Source organism: Aptenodytes patagonicus, chromosome 5 (assembly GCF_965638725.1).
Source record: "Aptenodytes patagonicus chromosome 5, bAptPat1.pri.cur, whole genome shotgun sequence".
Classification (NCBI taxonomy): domain Eukaryota; kingdom Metazoa; phylum Chordata; class Aves; order Sphenisciformes; family Spheniscidae; genus Aptenodytes; species Aptenodytes patagonicus.
In genome coordinates, this window is record NC_134953.1 from 60062938 (window position 1) to 60083200 (window position 20263).

The 20263-nt window shown below is 41.2% G+C and overlaps 1 protein-coding gene across 7 annotated transcripts in view; it reads right to left on the reverse strand.

Annotated features, from left to right (window-relative positions):
• Positions 1-384: 384 nt before the first annotated feature.
• PATJ (PATJ crumbs cell polarity complex component) overlaps positions 385-20263 on the reverse strand; it is a 162947-nt gene continuing 143068 nt past the window's right edge. For 3 of the 7 annotated variants that reach the window (XM_076340041.1, XM_076340043.1, XM_076340042.1), the window contains exons 37-46: positions 19769-19962; positions 17808-17955; positions 16558-16644; positions 13594-13711; positions 11947-11987; positions 11536-11658; positions 10331-10435; positions 6796-6896; positions 4954-5077; positions 385-3206 (exon numbers count right to left, since the gene is read on the reverse strand). In XM_076340041.1, coding sequence (XP_076196156.1) covers positions 3060-3206; positions 4954-5077; positions 6796-6896; positions 10331-10435; positions 11536-11658; positions 11947-11987; positions 13594-13711; positions 16558-16644; positions 17808-17955; positions 19769-19962 — 1188 coding nt within the window. In that variant the 3' untranslated portion in view covers positions 385-3059. The remainder of the gene's footprint in view (positions 3207-4953; positions 5078-6795; positions 6897-10330; positions 10436-11535; positions 11659-11946; positions 11988-13593; positions 13712-16557; positions 16645-17807; positions 17956-19768; positions 19963-20263) is intronic. The other 4 variants (XM_076340044.1, XM_076340045.1, XM_076340047.1 and 1 more) reach the window with 4 other exon arrangements.

Genomic DNA, 20263 nt, shown 5'->3' on the forward strand with positions numbered 1-20263 from the left:
GCATGGGGTTGTTGTGGCCGAAGTGCAGAACCCGGCACTTGGCCTTGTTGAATCTCATACAGTTGGCCTGGGCCCATCGATCCAGCCTGTCCAGGTCCCTCTGCAAAGCCTTCCTACCCTCGAGCAGATCAACACTCCCGCCCAACTCGGTGTCGTCTGCAAACTTACTGAGGGTGCACTCGATCCCCTCATCCAGATCATCGATAAAGATACTGGACAAGACCGGCCCCAAAACTGAGCCCTGGGGAACACCGCTCGTGACCGGCCGCCAACTGGATTTAACTCCATTCACCACACTTGGTGAATGGAATAGCAAACAGACATCTCATGGAATAGATTTTAACAGTGACTTATATTTAAAAAAAAAATAAAATGCACAACTACTTATGTAACTGAGCTTTATTTAGAATCTTTGAAGTCATAAAATGTCTCATTTTACTGATATACATAAACATACAATCATGAGGTTTAATTTCTTTTTCCCTTGCACAGAAATAAAGTTTTAAACAAACCAGAACACCTCAACCCAGACAAGCGTAATGCAAATTTAATTATCTAACTTGGTCCTGTACATACAGCACACGCTTCTCCGCATGGTCACTGGTTTATCAATTAGTTGCAATATAATTTTTGGCAGTAATATATTCAACACACAAAGTGCAAATTACAAGAAGCAGAAAATGTTCTCTCTCATTCTGAGCAATGAGAAGTGCAAAATATCTCAGCCCATAAATTCTATTCTTTATGTATATGAACAGTATGTGCATAATAGGCTAATAAATAGCCGTGTAAAACTTCATAGATTAAATGTGGCAACATCTTAAAGTAGGAATGCAATGGTTATAAAAACATAAGCAGACAGAGGAATCATTATATTTTGTTCAAAAATTCCATACGATATTTCTGAGGGTACCTCTTCACATTTCACCTACCTGCCTTTAACTTCTGCATAACTTGGATACTTTTGCAACCAAAGGCAGTTGGTTAAAAATTCTCCGATTTGCTACATCTGGATATATTTCTGGGTGTCTACAATCAAGGTTCCACTAACACTTCAATTGGCAAATTAAATAGTACGGTGGGAATCCATTGAAAACATGAAGTATCTTCCAGGCACTATGAACAGAATACCCACTAATTGTTCCAGCAGGCTAAATGCACTTTGTGATTACCTAAAGTTAAAGAAAACTTTTCAATGAAATAAGGAAAACCGTTTCAATGAGAGCTAATCACAGCTTGCTTGTTTCAGCGTAGTTCATCTCGCTTCAGTACCTGTTCTTTTATGTAAAATGGGGGAATATCCACTCGAGCTAAAACATACTGAACACAGTACTTTTAACACAAACCCAGTTATTATATTACAGATTTTGAATCCTCTTTCCATTTAATTCCAGAGATTTTTCACATAAAATGAGCAGCCAATTTTGACCCCCCACCTCCTTTCATTTCTCCCAGCTACATCATCGTTATGAATTATACCAAATAGTCCAAATCAGAGTGGGCTGCTTCCTCTAGGACCCTACTGTTCCTCTGGATAGCAATATTAAACCACAATGACTTGCACTGCCATTAATCTGCCTGCCAAATTCATTTGCTAAATCACTAAGGCCACAGTCATATAATCACTGCAGGAATGGCTGCAACACGTAACAAAGTTGCTAACTTTTGGCTGAAGGTTCCTGCATCCCACCTCCACCACGCAGAGTGGGACAGGCCTTGGGAAGGCTCCTCGTGGGCTTCAGCACACTCTCACCTGGCTTAGCTTAAACCAAAAAAATAGTTGGTTGCTTCGACTGAGCCGTCCAACTCTCCGGAGGGGGCTGAAGAACCCCCTCCCGCATGCTCTGCCCTGGGGAGGATGGGCATGGCAGCCAGCCCTGGGAGTCCATCATCTTAAACTGCCGCAGCAGTCTTCTGTGGCGATCATCTCACCACTGCCTGGTATTATTTGGTGTCATCCAAAATTGAACTCCAGCAGCCCCGAGAGAGAAGCATCCTCTGTGATCCGTGAAAGCCGCTTCCTGCACTATCTGATCCTGGGGAGACTCTTGGAAATGTAAAACGGTTTGCTGGTTTGGATTAACTTCATCTATCCTTAAAGACAACGTGCAGAGGGACTGCTCACCATCATTACTAGAATTACAGGATCACATTGCTGAAGCAAACTTTTGTCTTCATTAAAGTTTCAGGATGAACAATTTATGCTGCAACTTGGCACAACAACAACTGCCTTTGTATGCAACATGACTGGCATATATCAGCACATTTCTTCTTCTTTAAAAATATAGAATAGAACGAGATAGGTTGTTGTTGTTCATGCTGCCTAAATATCTGAAAAGGCTCAAACGTTTTAAAAGCCTAAAAAAATAAAATTTCCCTCTCCCCTAGTTTATTTTTTCATGCTAAAGGCTGCAAATTGACACATCACAGTAATTACCTCTGACTAACTTCCATAGACCTACCCAAAGAGATAAACATGAGAAGTTCACATTTGACTATCAGACTTACTGTGCCGAGCACAAATAATTTCCCCGAGGAGAATTTGATATTTCATCATTTGGAACAGTGGTAATTTAATTACATTGCTAATGTTTTCTGGCATACTTGAAAGGACAATTAGCATAAGTAAATCATGAGTGAGATGACAAGTCACTCGGCATTTATTTCTGCTCATCACATGAGATCAGTTGATGATCTAAATTCTCTTTTGTGTGCGAACTGATTCCAGGTTCAGCAGTTGTAACTGGGGTTCAGACTAGTGGGGATAAACCGATGTATAAATAAAGTAAAATGGATATTGTTCTTTGAAGTTTCTTAATTAAACTTGTCCAGAGAAACCTCAAAAGCCACCAGAAGTAGGGGAGGGTGAGGAGAAAGGCTGATAAATGTGGAAGGCTAAATGAAGCTCGAGATGCACACTACCCTTTCTGGCAATGGGGTGAATACTGATTCGTTTTTGCCAGGGTTTGTTTTACATCCTGCTCAGGGCTGAACAGTATTATTATAGCTCTACTGATGTTCTAAAATAATTGTATTTATCTCCGCAAGCGCAATGACATTCATGATAACACCGTTAATGTTACAGTTCCTTTCTGGCGCTTCAGAATAGCTACAGCTTGCTCATGAGTAACACCTTCCAAAGCTTCCCCATTAACTGCTAAAATCTGATCGCCACGCTTCAGTCTGCCATCGTCCGCAGCTGCTCCCTGCAAACAGCAAAGCGAGTCGTTAGCGGTTGGTAGCACAGAGCCCTCCCGCCTCTCATAATGCTGATGGATGAAATGAGGAGGGATGCAGCACTGGAAATCCCACCGTAACTGGGTGGGGAACATGGGAAATGACAGTGCTGAAGTCTCCCTGAGTGCTTCAACCATTGCCGATAGCTCACCCCGCTTACCCAACCCTGTAAGGTCTGGGGCAGCATGGGTGGGTGATACACCCCTGGGAAGAAGAGAATCGGCTCATCCTTGAAAAAACTGCAGTGTAGACTGATTCTGGCTTTTATGATTATGGAGAGGCTTGTTAAAGCAGCATTTAAATGTACACCGCACCCAGTGCTGAGAAACCGTTAAAATGTGGGGAGGGAGAGGGACGCAGAACTCATGCAGCAGAACAGCCTGGGCACTGCCCCAAGCCCCGGATGGAGCTGGGCTCCATTGAAGGTCCTGAGAAGCTCCCACAGAGCTTTAGAAATGGCTGTTCTCCTCCAGAGGCCTCAGTGCAGCTCCTTCATCTAAATCCTGAGCCCTGCCCTGCCCAGAGGTCGGCTCATGGTGTCCGTTTCTCCTCCATGGCCCCATCAGTGACTGCAGTGTATTCTAGCTTCGATTTAGGGTTTCTCAGCTGTGCTCACATCTAGAAACTTGTAAATATAAGCATCAGTTTAAAAACACAATATCTTCCCACGTTAATAACTGAAAATTGTAAAAAGACCAGATATTTGTGGTTTGAGCCCCAGAATCGCAGAAGCAAAGGAGACACGACTTCTACTCCACTTTCAGATGAAGTTTTCCTAATTATGTCATCAACCCTGGCAGAAGCGCTGACACGAGTGACAGCAAGTAGGTACAGGACAAAAAACTGTGTGTGACTGACTTCAAGGTTACTTTATGTAAAGTATTCCTAATTCCCACTGTTTTTCTTCCCCCCCAGTTTCCAGAACTCCCTTCACGTGGCCATGCCTGACATATCTTGCGGGCCCATGCTGAGCACATTGCCAGCAAGGGGATGGGTGGGAAAAGGGGCACTTATCCCTCTGCACCAGTGGCCATTGCCACTGCTGTACCTGGCTGGGACCCCCCAGTCCTCCCCTGACACTCAGGGTTGGGGTCAGAGATGGGCTGAGACAGCTGTGCCGTGAGCGGCTCCAGCACAGTACTCCAGTACTCCAGGAGTGGAGTACTCAGAGAGGCATGAGAGAGAAGCTGGAAGCAAGGGAGAATAACTAAAGCCAGGACCGATGTGTGAGCCAATTCATTATCAAGCCACAAGGTATGGCGTTTTCATCTTTCAGTGTTTTTTCTCATTGAGGTGCCTATCTGAGCACAGCAGCTTATTGCTGGTTTTGCAGCTGAAGCTCAGCCACAAAGATAACAGCATCTCTGCAACTGTCTCCTCTCCTGTACAGTGGGAAAAGTGCTGCCTCCACACCTCTTGGAAGGCTCTTTGAGATTTACAGATATAAAACTGCCTTATAAATATTTTAACGTATAAAACCAAGTTTCCCAAGTACACAGAGCAATTTTGCTGAGATAAAGTATCTTGTTTCAGCCATCAGTAATGTGAAATATAAACTGAGAAGCCGGCTGTGAGTTCTGGGTCCACTTACTCACATCAATGTACTTAAGACAGTACATTTTGCTTTCTACTACATAATATATTGTCCAAGCCAAATCTTAGGTTTATTTTTAAAGATAATACGGAAGAAGGGAGAAAACAAAAAAAAAAAGATACCTTGGCAAATATAGTCTTGACATAAATGGGCAGGTCTCCATGGGGACTTCCATACCCCCCTACAATACTAAATCCCAGTCCATCAGAGCCTTTCTCCAAAGTAATAATCTTAGGCTGAGGTGCTCTGAAAACACAATAAATGTCACTTAGAATAGCAACGTCTGTCTCTGGGGACTTTACGCAGAAGGAACACTTACAGAGATATTTATCTATCAAGAAGTTTTTCATACAGTCACAAACCATGACTCTTGTCCTTGCCCTGAAATACACTCTTGTGCAGCCCAGAGTTCAAACGCTGTTCAGTGTACTTCAGCTCCTCGCTTTGAAAATACTTGAATAAGAGCTCAACGAGAGCACTTATCTCTGATGCAGAAGTGAGACTCCCCTCATCTGCAGTCGCTGCACGTACGTAAAGGAGAGTTTGCTTTCTTACCGGCCAAGCTGTTGTCTTTAGTCTGCATAAGTGGCAACTGCAACAATTTCCTTACAGTGTGTGTAATTTTACTTTATGACTTCAGAGGAATGAGTCTAACAGACAGGGTGCAGCCAGGAACACTTGTGTTTATAGTCTCAGCTCTACTGCAGGCTCTTTAGGCTGTTTTCTAACAACTTATATTTGACCTATGTCCCTGTGCCTCGTAACCCCAGAGGCTGACTCCTGAGATCCCCTCACTCAGTGCATTGCTTAGAGCCTGAACTGCTCTTCAGGGGCTTTCACTGTCTACATTGAGCAAAGGAAGATTTTTGGTGGAATTTAGACCACTCATATATATGATGTATATCCATCTCAAATTTGAAGAAGTCATTTCTACATCTTTAGAAAAAATTATCATGGACAAAAGCTGTTTGGCATCTTCCACCTATATAAAGGTGTAGCCTATGATGAGTAGTATCTAGCCATTTCTTTAGGACAGAACGAATGCATACACCTACCTAATTCTGCTTCATATTTTCACATTCAAATTTCCTTACTATTTTGATATGAAAAGAGAATACAAATCCTTTTGTGAAGTAAGCAATTCTCCTTTGAGAGCAGCAATAAAAACAGTATCTCACATTGTATGACTAATGAATGCAGCATAAATAGCTTAACTTTTATACTAAAACCCCCCTGAGGTAGGGCAGCAACTTGCACCTCAGCTTCTTAAAATAAATATAATGAATCAAAGAACAAAAATTAAGAACATAATGAAGCTAATGAACAAAAATGAAGATCAAATTAATTTCAAAATGATAACTGGAATGCTATAAGCTGCCTTAAAAAGCACACAACGGAGACTGATGCATGGCCATGGGAGGGCTAGATCTCTAACTTCCATCACCATACAGAAGTGCTGTGAGTAGAAAGTTTTTTAATCAGACTTTTTCAAATTGTAAAGCTAAAAAGATTCAAAAGACAAAGAAAGTTTTGGGACATGTTTTGAAACATTTCCCTCTGATACCAGGCTTTTTAACATCTCTTGCCTTAGTCTGCCAATGACAAATTATTTCAAATTGCTACGGTCATAACTCCTTTGAGGCAAGGAAGCCAACAGACAAGGGCAGAACTATCATGTCAGCATAACACATTAGAAAAGAAAGGAGGTAAGTTTTTTTTAAAAAATGTCCAGAACTAGTGCTTGGAAACACATTTTGTGCTTATTTACTCAAACAATTTCTGACACCAGGTGAAGATGGACACGAGTCCGTAATCAGCTTGGAGAAGGTCACAGTTACCATTTTAAAGGTGATGGAATATTAGAGAGAAAAGCAATGGGAGAGACCCCCTTCACCAGCCTAGGCTTTTCCCTTGCATGGGGCATAGAAATCCACTTCAGTTATGCAGACTAAGTACAAACTTACTCGGGATCTTCAGAAGGATGCTCAGAAGAGTTAAGGTTGCATCCCGCAGACATGCTCTCCAGCTGGGTAGCAATGGCACCGATGTTGGTATCAGCCACAACCTAAACAGAAGGATGCAATGAAGTACTATGTGTGTTCACTTAATACCAAAGACACCTTGGCTAATTATGCAGAAAATAGCCGATACATTAGGAAAATCAATTGTTCATTTTTTTTTTCAAGCAAATTTGAAATACTTTCTTCAATTTCCTACTAGTTCAATACTTCCAAATAATAGAGTTAATAGTAGCCACCTTTCTGGAGGTTAAATGCAAACTTTGCTCTGAAGCTTTCTCATGCCTTTACATGACTATCACTCAGATGCCGAGCAGAGGGGAACAGTCTTTCTGGATAATCCAGAGAAAGAGGTTACTTTGTCAAGTAAATAGGTACGTCTCAGAGTCAACACAAGGTGTCCAGGATTGGGCTTGAAAGTAAAGGTCTCCCACAGAGAGCACCTTAGCCTTTAATAAAACAGAGACCCAAGGGTCTATTGGACTATGGGGCAAAGGCCCTGAAATACCTCAGATTGTTTTTTTTGCTGAGTGGGGAAGAAATTAATCCTTGGTTTCAAGTTTTCTGCAATTTCCAGCACGAATCTAACAAACAGGATTCTTAAACTTCCCAATTCTGGCTCCTGTATTATTCTGAAACCATCATGAATTACCACCACACAGTAATTAATAGAGTTAATGGCATTTTGAACAGGTTGTGGGGCACCAAACTTACTCAGGCTTTTTAAAGCAACCATATCAATGTTGTATAGGTTAGTTACAAATACAACTATGGCCATATTGAGAAAACAGTTACTTTCACGTCGAAGCCTGGAGTTTGCTGTTCACAAGGGTTTAGCCTCGTAAGGATAAAAGCTTGTAGCTTGCAGACCCAGTGGGATTTATTAAATACAAAGTGTCAATGCCCACTCTAGCTTTATTTTTTTAACCTTTCATTGCATGCTAATTTTCTATTCTTTGCTTTTTTCTGGAAAAAATTCAAGGAAACCACTATGAAGTGTTTTGGATTTTAAGTATTCACAGCTGAAAGAGCATCAATTTCCTAACAACTACATGCCGTGGTTATCCCCTAACTCCATCTCCTTCTGATGAGATATTCTTCTCTGCTTGACGTTTACTGTACAGCGCAGGCGTTCGGCTCAGAGACAGTGAGAAATACCCAGTAAGTATATTTTCAATATTTCCTCTAGCTATCTATGGCCTTATTTTATCAAAATTAACAGGTACTTTTTCCACTCCTTGCTGTGAACATGGCTTAAGGGAAACGTACCTTTTTGAAATAAAAAATCCATTATATAAATCCCCTGGTTTAAATCAATGCTCACAATTCTTCCACAACAATATTTCCCTCTTTCTAATCGCTTGGAGCCAAGAGGGTGGTAGCATTTTCAAGGAAGAAAGATTAGTTCTCATGCAAATTTTGCATCCCAGGACTCAGGTTCTCGGATGCCCTAAATGAAGGGGTCCGGCAGACAAGATAGCTGTACCTGGCTCAGCCACCAAAGACACCGTTAAGTTTTCCTTCCCATTGCAGTAGGGGAAAGAGTGCCAGCCAATATTTGTCGTATTTTGTTGTTAAATAAAAACGAGGGCAAAATAAATCTATATTCAAAAATCTTCAGTTGGCAGTAAGAACATATCAGAGTTCAACAACCTCGTAAAAAAGCTTCCCCTTATCTCATTACTACACCTGCAGAAAAGAAATTAAATTAAACGAAAGCATCAAAACAGCCGAAAGGGATGATTGTTCCCCTGAGACCTAATCTCCCATTTGCAAACAGCATTTGCAAACTCCTTTACCATCCTTCCCAGGACGTACTGATAATAAGCCTTTCCACACCACTGAACACAATTATCTGACCTTTCAAAGCAGTTTGCCATGAAGTGGTCTAACCTGATAATAAATAGAATTACTTAATGACACATCAGTCATGATTATCACAGCGATAGGATTATTCCATTTAGATTGTTTTAATTAAAAAAAAAGCAATTCAGTGATTGAGAAGTACCTGCGGTTAGCATGTAAGGTAACCATATCACCACACTTATGGCAGGGCTTCCACACTGCTCCCTGTGGTATTAAAATATATCATTCCACCTTCACATAACAGATTTTTAATAGAGGAAAATAGACTCTGTTCTATCGGAATAAACCTGTATCATCTGTAAAAAGTATTAAGCCCATTTTAAGCTAGACAGCAAAAATGCAGAAGAAAAACCGTCAACTGACAAACCCAAAGACATTTCTAGAAGAACCTCTTTGTTTATGCAAGCGACCAACTGACAGTGTGCTTCATCAGGAATATTTTTAAATACATGATGAGGTGGAATACGCTGTATTACAGCTTTCAGATTAGCAATTTTGGGTTCTGCAGCAAGCTTTCATTTTCTATTCAGGGAATACTGTTGACATGAAAAGTGAAATTACTCAATGTTAGTAACAATATGATAACTATAATTTAACAGAAAATCCTCAGCTGGTGTGTATCTGTGTATTTCCTTTGACTTCAATGGAACTACACAAATACACCATCTGCTCTGGAACTGGGCTCATCACTTACCAGGTCAGCAGTTCACGGACAGACAAAACAAAGAATAAGCAAGTCTAAAACTAAGTTTATTATAATATCATTTCCTTTTTTTTTTTCTCCCCCCCCCCCTTTTTTATAGTCACATTTGTGTTGTAATGCAAGCAAGAAACTTAAAAGAAATCTCTCAAGATGTGTTCCAATCCAATATGCTGTGATGATAAAGACAATTAGAGTAGATTTTAGTGGTACATCTTAAGTTTGTTTTCCAATTGTTACAATAATTCTGCAAATAAGTAGTATTTTGAATTCTCTCTGGCACGTATTTTTTCTATTTCTTTGTGTAAACATAAAAATAAACTAAAGATAAATATACTGGCAAGCAGCAATTAGAACCGAAGTGGCAGAACATGTCTTCCTTTTAGCCAGCATATAAACGTGGCGGTGATAACACTGTTATTATTCATTACCTGTAGAATAATCAATTCTAGGCAGCGCTATCTTAATGATGATGCTATCATTTTTACTAAACGCTGCTAGCGTTTCTTTCTTCTCCCCCTTTCAAGAGCAAGGAAACTGACACTGTGGGCAGTTTGGTCACAGTCTAGTTACATGCACGCACATACACACGCACACATAATTTCTTGTTCCTAGTTAACTCCAAATTAAAAAAAAAACAACTTGGAAGCTTGCTGATTTATCATGTGTAGCAACAAGTTATTTTGTTCTCTTTGTTACGCTTTTATATAATCATGCTCACAGCCTGTATGAGTGGCAATAAAGAATTTTTGAATGAAAATTATTTCTTGCTTTCATTCTGTGTAATTCCCATCAGCAAGCACCCTGCAATTCTGTGATGTCTCGTGCCAGTGATGCTTAGGGTTTGGGTTTTTTTTTCCTCTGAATGCCATTTATCTACCCTCATGCAGCTGCATGTTCAATTTATCACCATACCTGCAGGATAATGCTCCCATAAGCATTCTTTAGTAGATTAACCGCATCTGCATGAGACAGCCCATCCAAAGGTTGCCCATTAATACTGACAATCCGATCTCCAACCTAAAAGTACAACAGTAATGGAAAATTACTAGCATTAGGGAAAATTAAAATTAAGAACGCTTAAAATTCGTGAACTTGGCACTGCACAGTCATGCTTCTCTTTTGCAGGATCCCTTTTGTGAGAATTCTGCATTGCTAGTGATCATTTACCATTCTTCAAAGCAAGTACAATACAGATTTTTTAAAAATAACAATGTGATCAGAGAAACAAAGATGGGTTGTATTTTACTATTTCCATTTGCAAGCAGACAGTGAGATTTTCACTGCTGTCCTCCCATCCAGAAAGGATTAATTCATGTCCATATTGCAGACAAGTTCATATTCTTAGAGACTATGTATGCACATGCTGAATGCAGTATAGAAAAGCATGCACTTCTGATATTAATCTAATTAATCTAGATGATTTCTTCTTCTTATACATAAAAATGACCTTGACCCTGGCACTTAGTGCTATCGTGTAATTCTATTAGAGACATGGCATGAATGTAGCAGCTGTACTAATGAATCTCATGGGCCAAAGCAATCGTAGGTATCTGCATAGTAAGTTCTTTTCAATACTAATGATTCCTTGAAACTCTCTCCAAAACTGGAAAGTGTTCACCATGGTCATTCCTGGAAACCCACATATCCTGTGGGTCTGATACAAGTGCTTTATTTTGGCATTTCTTTATAAGGGCCTTAAGATCAAACAACTAACTTCTGATCTAGTTTCTACTGGTTTGAGCTCCAAATGATGCCCAGTCTGCAGTCCCCAAAACACCTGTGATTTCCAGAGAGCCTGTTGCTGCCCTCCCTGGGTCTGGATGAACATATACATCCAAAGACCACTGCGAACACATTTATGTTCTTTCTCTTAATATCACTTTTCCATGTGAGCAACCATTGCCATTATCCCAAGATGCAATATAATCAAAAAGGGAAGAGAATGGCAGGTTTGGGGTTTTTTTTGTTTGTTTTTTGGGATTTGTTTGTTTTTAAGAGACAGAATAGTCTATGAGACATTATCAAAGTGATGGTATATACAGAAGTGTTTGAGGCTCCTTCTCTGTGGGTCACATGGCAGATGAAATCGGAAATATTGAGAGGACCCCTCTACTCACTCTGAGTTTTTGGGTACGTGCAGCCACACCACTGGCTTGAATCATAGCAATGAAGATGGGAATATCTCCTAATGGACTTCCCTTCCCTCCTGCTATACTGATACCAAGTGCATCATTTGGTCCCTAAAACAAAACAAAAAAACCCAACATTCGCAATTGGAGCAACTTGTAGAGGTCAATGTTCAGGGTATAGCAATAACTGACTCATTTGATTTACAGAACAGAGAGAAAATAGATAGGTTTGACAGACACACACATCCTCACACACGCATGTCCCATTGCACAGGCATACATCCAACAACCTATTGCAAACATAAATAATGCAGTTTTACTTCTGAGAAACGCTACAGAAATTAACAACTTCAGTTAAAGGTGTCAGCTTTTTGAATTGATAGCAAATAACTCACTGACCCTTGTTATCTCCACAGTCCTTGGGCCCATATCTGCTCCTACTAATAAAGGAACAAACAATTAGCTTCTGTAATTAAGAGATAATATAATTAAGAGATAACACTGTCAGGTGACAATGGTCCCTTGCTGCCTAGTCAGAGTTATCACCAAGCAGAAGTGGAGTCTTCCTGTGCCAAACCAGGCAGTGCTGCTCACGTGAGGAGGACAGGATTTGTTTCACCCAGAGATGAATACGGATGCAATCACTCTGGCTGACGGATGCCACCGTGACGCCCATTGTAGCGCAGCCACTGCTCACCGCAATCTATTGAATAGCAGCACTCTGCCGGCCTGAAGAAAAGCCCTATTGTACATTTCACTCAATTAAAGATTGGCTTATTATTCATAAATCACAGTGTCCCTACCACAAAGGGTAGGGCACACGGCTAGTCTGAGACTGTTGAGGTTCCATTGATTTCCTCTTTTAATTTGTGCTGTATTAGTAAATAATAGACAGTCAGGAAGTCTGGCCGGCATATATCTAGCCATAGGACACTTAAAAGTACTCAAAACAGTAAAAAAAAAAAAGAAAAGAAAAAAAAGAAAACAAGAAAACAGAAAACAAGAAAACAGAAAACAAGAAAACAGAAAACAAGAAAACAGAAAACAAGAAAAGAAAGAAAAGGAAAAAAAAGAAAAAAGAAAAGAAAAAAAAAGAAAAAAGGGACACTTCAAAGGAATCATTTGAACAGGGACTAAACAGCCTAAGAGCTGATGATGTAGTCAGGTCCTGGGCTCTGCTATACCAACCTCTAATTCTACCGGCTTTAATTAAACTATTTTAAGAACCTTTTAGAAGGCAGGCAGAATTAGTCTCTTTCAAGAGTTAATGATTCTTAATAACACACATCAGTATTTCTCACTGCCACGCACGTGTGCTTGTGCAGATATCTGCTATGAGTACCCAAGGCAGGACCGCTGAGGTACAGCGAGGTCTGTGGCAGTGGGAAGCCGAGCCCCGGGGACACCAAATCAGCATATGCAGACATGCATTCTCAGTGCTGCAGGGCCCTTCAAAATGGCACAAGGAAGGCTGCCCAAAAAGCCACACACCTCCTCCAGTGCATGCAAACTGGCAGAAGAAATGTCTTCTATTTCTGCCCACAGTCAGACATGAGCAAAGGTTACCAACTTCTGACATAGGTCAGAGCACACAAATGCACAGGCTCTCCACAAGCTACTGCAGGTTGTAGATTTAGCACTTGCTAAATCTGCAAATTGCAAACTGAGCATTGTGACTTTCTCATTACAAAACACCCCTTTATACACTAAAGAGCAACAAAGATATAAATGAAGTGGTGGCAGCTTTATTCCCTGAGAAAACAGTTTCTAATGCAAGAACCTTGCCTGTGCTAAGCCTCCGACAAGGGCGTTGGGGAATAGCAGGGCACAGGAATTCTGCACTTAAAATACAGGAGCCATTACTCTACTAGTAGACATAAAAATAATGTCATCTGCTGGAAAGTGTTCAGTTCTTAAAATATCAGTGGTACATCTTCTGGGAGGCTGAGTAGGAAAACCAGATTCAAGTATTCAGTTTTGCTTTTAAACCAGCACAAGTACAAAGCAAATAACACACAGCTATTCTGACAGCTGCCCACATTATACCTGAATTTCTCTGAGACACATCTGCTGAAGATCTTTTTGTGCTGACAAAATTCTGTAAGGTAGAGAGGACCGGAGCAAGCGCAGGGTGGAAGTGGCTATGGACACTCTGTTGGCTCACCTGAAGTTAAAAAATAAATCAAAACCTGTAAGTCAAACCCAAATGTTAACTTTAAACCAGTTCCTGCAACATACAGGCGCAGCTGTGCTCTGTGCCAACCGGACTGGAAATACCACATTGGCCACGCAAGTGCAAACCGCTCCAACTTCATTTCCAAAGGGGTAACCTACCAAAATCTGTCCCTGAGTTGTAGGCACACCCATAGCGCTGCTCACAGTACTACACAACTGCACTTCACTCCGTTACATGCATACCTAATATGTGCATTGTTCAGGTCTGCTCTAGAGGTCATAAGGAAGCAGGATTAACCCCCTCCTCTGCTTATTCCCAGTGTGTCTCTGAACCTGAGAAGGGGAGATGATGGCTGCTGCTAAAGCTTGTGGGCATCTTCCCCATGATGCACCCTGCAGGCACCTCGCCCTATGATGAGCGTGCATGAGGCACCCAGCAGGACACGTAACAGCTCCTCTCCCACAAGGTGGAAATAACACTTAACACCCATCTTGTTACATGGTAGTAATCTACAGGCTTTGTTATTTTAGCTGAATATATTGTCTGATTACAAGGTCCTGTAATTGACCCTGCTCCTTTCATTTGACGAAGAACCTACTCTTATTTCCACGAATAACATGCCAGGTGACAAAAGGGAGAGCCTCCAAAGATAGCTGTTCATGCACGTTACCAATTCTTGGCCGTCCATTTCCAGCCCCCCTTTTCCCTTTCTCCATATCTGGCTTTATCTTCAGACTCTGCCCCTCGAGGAAACATCATTATCAATTTAGAAAGTGAGTCTGACAACAGGTTTCACCAAGGGCCAGACCTTCTCAACTAAGATGCCTTATACAAAACAAAGATCTGGTCTATACTTCTCTGTCCACAGCAGAGCTTTCTCCCTCTAAATGCATTAGGCGGTGAATCAAAAGCTCTGGCAGCATTTATCCTAACTGACCAGTGTGCAGCTGTCAGTGATGAACAACAGGCAGAGCGCAATTTCCACCTCTAGTTGCCAATTCATGGGTCAGTTAACATAATTTGCAATGCGCATGAAAGAAATCACTGTCCTGCACCACAAGGCTTGTATTTCTACCGTTAAAGGTATGCAATGGACCAAGAAAAAAGCCAAGTGAGGACAAAAGTTCTGGATGCTCTTGGCCAGCAGCTTCTAAAACATTGCTCGCAGTTGTGCAAATCATTCAAGCTGATTTGCCGTATTATCTGCCAAGATTTTTATAACTCTTGGAACGGTTTTGCTGAGAAACATTTATTCAGTTTTCAAAATCACCAAGTCACTTAGGAGCAGTGAGATGAAGGCTCTCAAATGACTCTGCATTACAAACAGCAATTAAGATTTCTTGTATTAAAAGAAATACAGAAATTACCAGGTTCCGGCAAAAGCCTCTTATGCTACAAAGAAAGGGGGACGACGTTGTTTGATCTTATTTTTTACCTAGACTCATGTTAGATACTATGGCATTTTGCTTCCCTTTCAGCTATGAGTTTTACATAGTAAAACTGGATGGATAATTTTTAACCTTCACTTTTCAATTACATTGCTCTTGCTTAGGCTAGCTGTTGATACAATAACCAAAAAAAAGTAATACTCAATGTCTTTACTTAATGCAATCAGTATAATTTTCCGCTATTATTTAATTTCCCCTTGCCTGCTGCATGCAGTGCAGATGTTTCTCCAATGATATTTAGTCATTATTTTTAAAGCTGGACTTAGCCCAGCTGTTCCCGCATGGCTTTAGCCCTTCCTGACACCTCACCCACCCAGACAGCAGGCTGGATCACTGCTGGCCTTTAGAAAGTTAAGAAATCACACCACATGACTATGATTTTGGCACCCTTTTTGGGTTGTTCATGCACAACATCAAGGACAAGCCTCCCCTCTTACTGACCTCCTTAAAAGCATTCCTGCTTTAACTTACATCCCCCCTAAGCCTCCTACGGCTCCTCCTCTCCGTTTCCAAAACCAAGCCCTTCTTTTAGCATTTATGGTGGCTGGGCTGGATCCCACAGGTGTGCAGCCTCTCCTGCCTGCTTGCACATCAGTGTGAGAGGGAGATGTGTGGGCAATGTCCCCCGGGTCCCTGACAGCTGCCCCTGGGCAGAGACGGGGCAAAATACTCCAGAGCAATAGGACTGCTGTGAACCACAGCTTGTCTGTCTCGGGTACATTGGCAACTTAAATATCATGGCAAAGCAGTCACTTTTCAGAAGAAAACTTTTTTTAATGGATTTTCCTAAGTCATCTTGCCTTGTTCTTCTCCCTTGCAGTACTTGGACTTTAATACTAATGGTATCAGTGTCTGAGCTGATTGGGGGGTGCGGGGAGAGGGGAAAAGCCCTGCACTGATTGAAAAACGAATTGTTGTCCTTGCTTCAGGTAAAAAGCAAGTGAAGCAGGAAATTGCTCTGTGTTTTCTTTGAGAGGAAAGCAGCTCTCATGTGGTTGTGCCATAAGATAGGCAAAGATACAGTTCAGTTCCATTAACTCATTTTGATTGACAAAACAGCTGCAGAAAATACATTCAGCATTTTTTGCAGGTCTAAAAAAATTTCTGGGCATCATCATTTGAGAAAGATATTACCTATTTTTGGTGTGTCTTAGGAAGACACTCCTTAAACAAAAAAATACATTAACTAGCTCTTCTATTTAATCATTTCAGCGTGACACTTACTTTGCAGTTCAGCACAGAAAATTATTGCGATAAAATATTTTGTTCCACGTCCTCAGCAGTAAGCATCTATGGAAGGACTGAGCCTCACGTGCAACGCCTGTGCACTGTCCCCATGCCTTGCCCTTCACAGCTCCATTTTATACATATGAATTTGTCACTAACCTGACTGTTTTCGGATGTTTTCCGTGATGATAGCCATGATCCAGCTCGCAATCTCCCAAGCTCAAGATGCACTAGGCCTTGGGCACACTTGGAAAAAACCCACAATGTACAGCATTTAAGTAGACATATAATATTTCACGCTCTCGTGGAGAGAATTATGTTTATATTCAGCACCACAACTCCATGAAGAAAACCACAAGGAACACTCAAAACATTAACATTTGTTTTTAGACAATACAAAAAGTACCCGTCCCTGGATTTAGGTTTATCCTGAAGATTTATCCTGGTTGCTGACGTCAGTATGAATCTTCCTACTGGCAAACTGTAGATGGCCGATTACTCAGTAAAAATAAACAAAAAAACCCCAACTCTTTAACAGATGTTTGCCACAAACAATACTTATGAAAAAACACTTCACAGGAAAAATGCTGCAGAAAAGGAGTGAATTTAACACATATGGATTCAACTTAATAATATACCCTCCTATCACCGATTTCCAATTCTTAAATAGGTAAACTTTTGGCCACCCAAATTCCACCTGAATGGAAAAAGCAAGGAAATAATTAGCCTTTCCCTTCAAGAACGAAAGAAATCATGTGCAGAAATACTAGTGGCGATGGCATGGAAAAAGCCCTTGTCTCCAGATGTAGTTCTGAAAAGAAATGGGTCTGCAGCATCACTCCCACCCATCCTTTCGTCCTTGGTACAGGCTGTTGGGGCTGGGAGCTGTACGGAGGAGCTAACATCAGGCACTCGCAGCCAGGCCATCCCCTGCCCTCTCCTCTGACTCAAGCAGCCACATGCTTTTTAATGGAAAAAGGCAACTTCTCCCAGACTCAGAGTATAAAATCACTCCTGTAAGATGGAAAACTGTGCAGAAACAGATTTAAGCTGCCATTTTATAGCTGCAGGTTACTACAGCAAAGCCAAAGGCATTTTATTTCAGTTCTGACTTGTATGACTCTCAGGTTTCAAAATATTTTTCTAACGTATGAAATACACAGTTGCATTTTCAAATAAATGTCTAAATACTACATGTGTCTTTGTTTTCCCACTTCATAGCATCCCACTTCTAAATATACATGGAGAATTGATTTTAAATGAATCTCCCAAAGTTATTTCAGATTAAATTCCTGTCTCGGTAATCAGTTCAAGCTGTCCTGCATATGTGTAAACAGTGCTTCAGGATAATTACTTTGCATAGTGTCAGTAACTGCAATTCAATATCTTAAAATGTATTATGTACTCACCTTAAGTATAGTGGCAACAGTCTCTTGTGAGGCATTTCTCATATCCTCTCCATTTACAGACAAAATCTGATCTCCTTGAATTAATCTTCCATCTAGGTCTGCAGCTCCTCCTTTAACAATGTCAGAGATAAACACTCCACTTCCATTTCTAACAATGCAAGAAGCATATGGCTAATTACACAAACCAATATTCTTTGGGAGACCAATTTAGATTACTTGCATTTAAGAGACATTAAAAGAAACCTGTGAGCAGAGGAAGAACTAGTTTTACACCCCATTCAACCGTTTGAGCGTAAAAAATCTACGAGTTTTAAAACCAAGGCATGTTTTGCTATATTTAATGCTGTCTTTCCCCTTGAATTGTTAGTTCTGACTGCATGATCCATAAAGATTCATGGAAAATACCACTTCTATGAATAAAAAGCCAAGGATCGGTCTAAGATGGAGTTAAACTATCTCCTGATGTGCCTGATATGAATTAAGCAGCCTCAGATTTTTTTTCTGTATTCCCCCTAAAGGTTCAGCTCAGTTTCTTTTCTAAAAGCCTGGAGGCCCCCAGCAGAAGAGCAGGGAGAATTCTGCAGAAAAGACTTTTATAGTTTGCACATGAGTTATGCAGCAGAAAATCCAGCTTTGTGGCTGTCCGCCTGCAGCGGGCAGCGAGGCTTGTGAGAGCAGCAGGCCACGCAGATGAGGGGAATGTATTTATTTATCAGCTCCAGCCTCCTTGCAGGGGAGTCCCCTCCCAGAGGCCACAGGACCCCTCTGTGCTGGCCCCAGCTCCTGGGGCTCACTATGGTGTGAGCTGGTGCTGGCTGCAATGCCAAGATTTGGCGTTTGGTATCCTTCACCCTGAAGGACACAACACTTCACAACCTGAATTATACCCGGGTATCATTTAACTGACTTCAGAAATCAGGCTACCTCTAACATGGAAATCCCCACAAGCGAAGCACTTAGCAGTAGTATAGAAAGTTTTGCATTGAAGGAAACGCAGGAGGGCTGGAGACTGTGATTACCATCTGTAGGGTAATTTACATAAGCTAAATTAATTACCCAACCCACAATCTGCTCACAACACCTGGGTTAAACATCACCACTCTTAAAAAAACTGCTGCAGAAACTTTACTGACCATACGCAGTCAGGATAATGACATGTTGATTTGTAATTGAGAAAATAAATTTTTTTGGCAATACGGAAGAGCAACCATATGACTCTTATGCACCAACACTGAACGAGTGCTTGCCAGTGTCATGCTGTAAATCTCCTAGCAATGAAAGATTAAATCTATCAGTGCTCTGGTTCGAATGATCTAATAACAATGGTTTAGAAATACATCAGTAAAAAGTCACATTTTATTAAGCAGCTGTTACCTACCACTGTATCACAGATTCTGTACTGTACTCACAGAACTGCTGTCTACAGTGTTGTACAGTCACTTTGATACTGTTCAGGATTTGGGTCTAACTCAGCCTCTTAGCTTCCACTGACTTTGGTCTCTTTGAACCCAAGCAGGAGCTAGATCTAACTCACAAATCCATTTTCAAAGGCATATCCCAGTATTTGGAAATAAGAAGGTTTTTCTCCCCATTTTGAAATCAGAAAAGCCATGGCTAGGGCTTCCAAGAACTGAGACACAGCTACGCTGAAGCCAGCAGAACAGTGAGCTCCCCGTTCTGTGTGTGCCCACCTGGCCACACTCACTCTGAGCAGGACACCTCCTCTGGGCTGGGAGCCCTCCTGGGCAGCAGCAGCCTTTGCTACACAGGTGTGTTGTCATTCTAACAGAGGAGCCAGGACCACAGCCCCATGGCATCCTTGAAATTATTTAGATCCAAAATTTTGTTGCTTACAGACCTCTTCCTTTATTTCATATTCTGTTTAATGGATACAGCTGTTCGTACGGCAAAAAGCAAAATATCTTATTTGAAATGCAGTCCGATCAAAGAGATGCTCTTACCGTTTTCCAGCTATGCTGAGCCCTAGTCCTCGGCCCGTTTTCTTTTGTATATCTACATAGAAAATCTCTAAGTTTTCTTCATCTTTGTAATGCGCTTCATCTCTGTAAACAACCAAATGCACCTTCTGGGGCGTCTGTCTCAGCGCAGTGATAGCTTCTTCATGGCTGGCATTCCGCAGATCGATCCCGTTCACCTGAAATAATCAGTGTTTTCTTTTCAAATGACATGTATAAATGATCTTTTCATCACACCCTACCCTTGTGTGACAGGACAAATTTGTCAAATCGACACCCCTTGGCACTCTAATTTAGTGTTCCCATTTCCAGAGGGCTGTGCTCCTGGATCTCCTACTGAGTGCGAGTTCTGTGCTTTGTGCCACTGCCTGGAGTAAATCACAATAATCAAAACATTTTGGCTTGTAAGTTTTGTGGGTGTTCTTCCGTTCTTTTTAAAGGCTGGAACCTCAAACAATGCTTCTTTCTTACAACTAGACA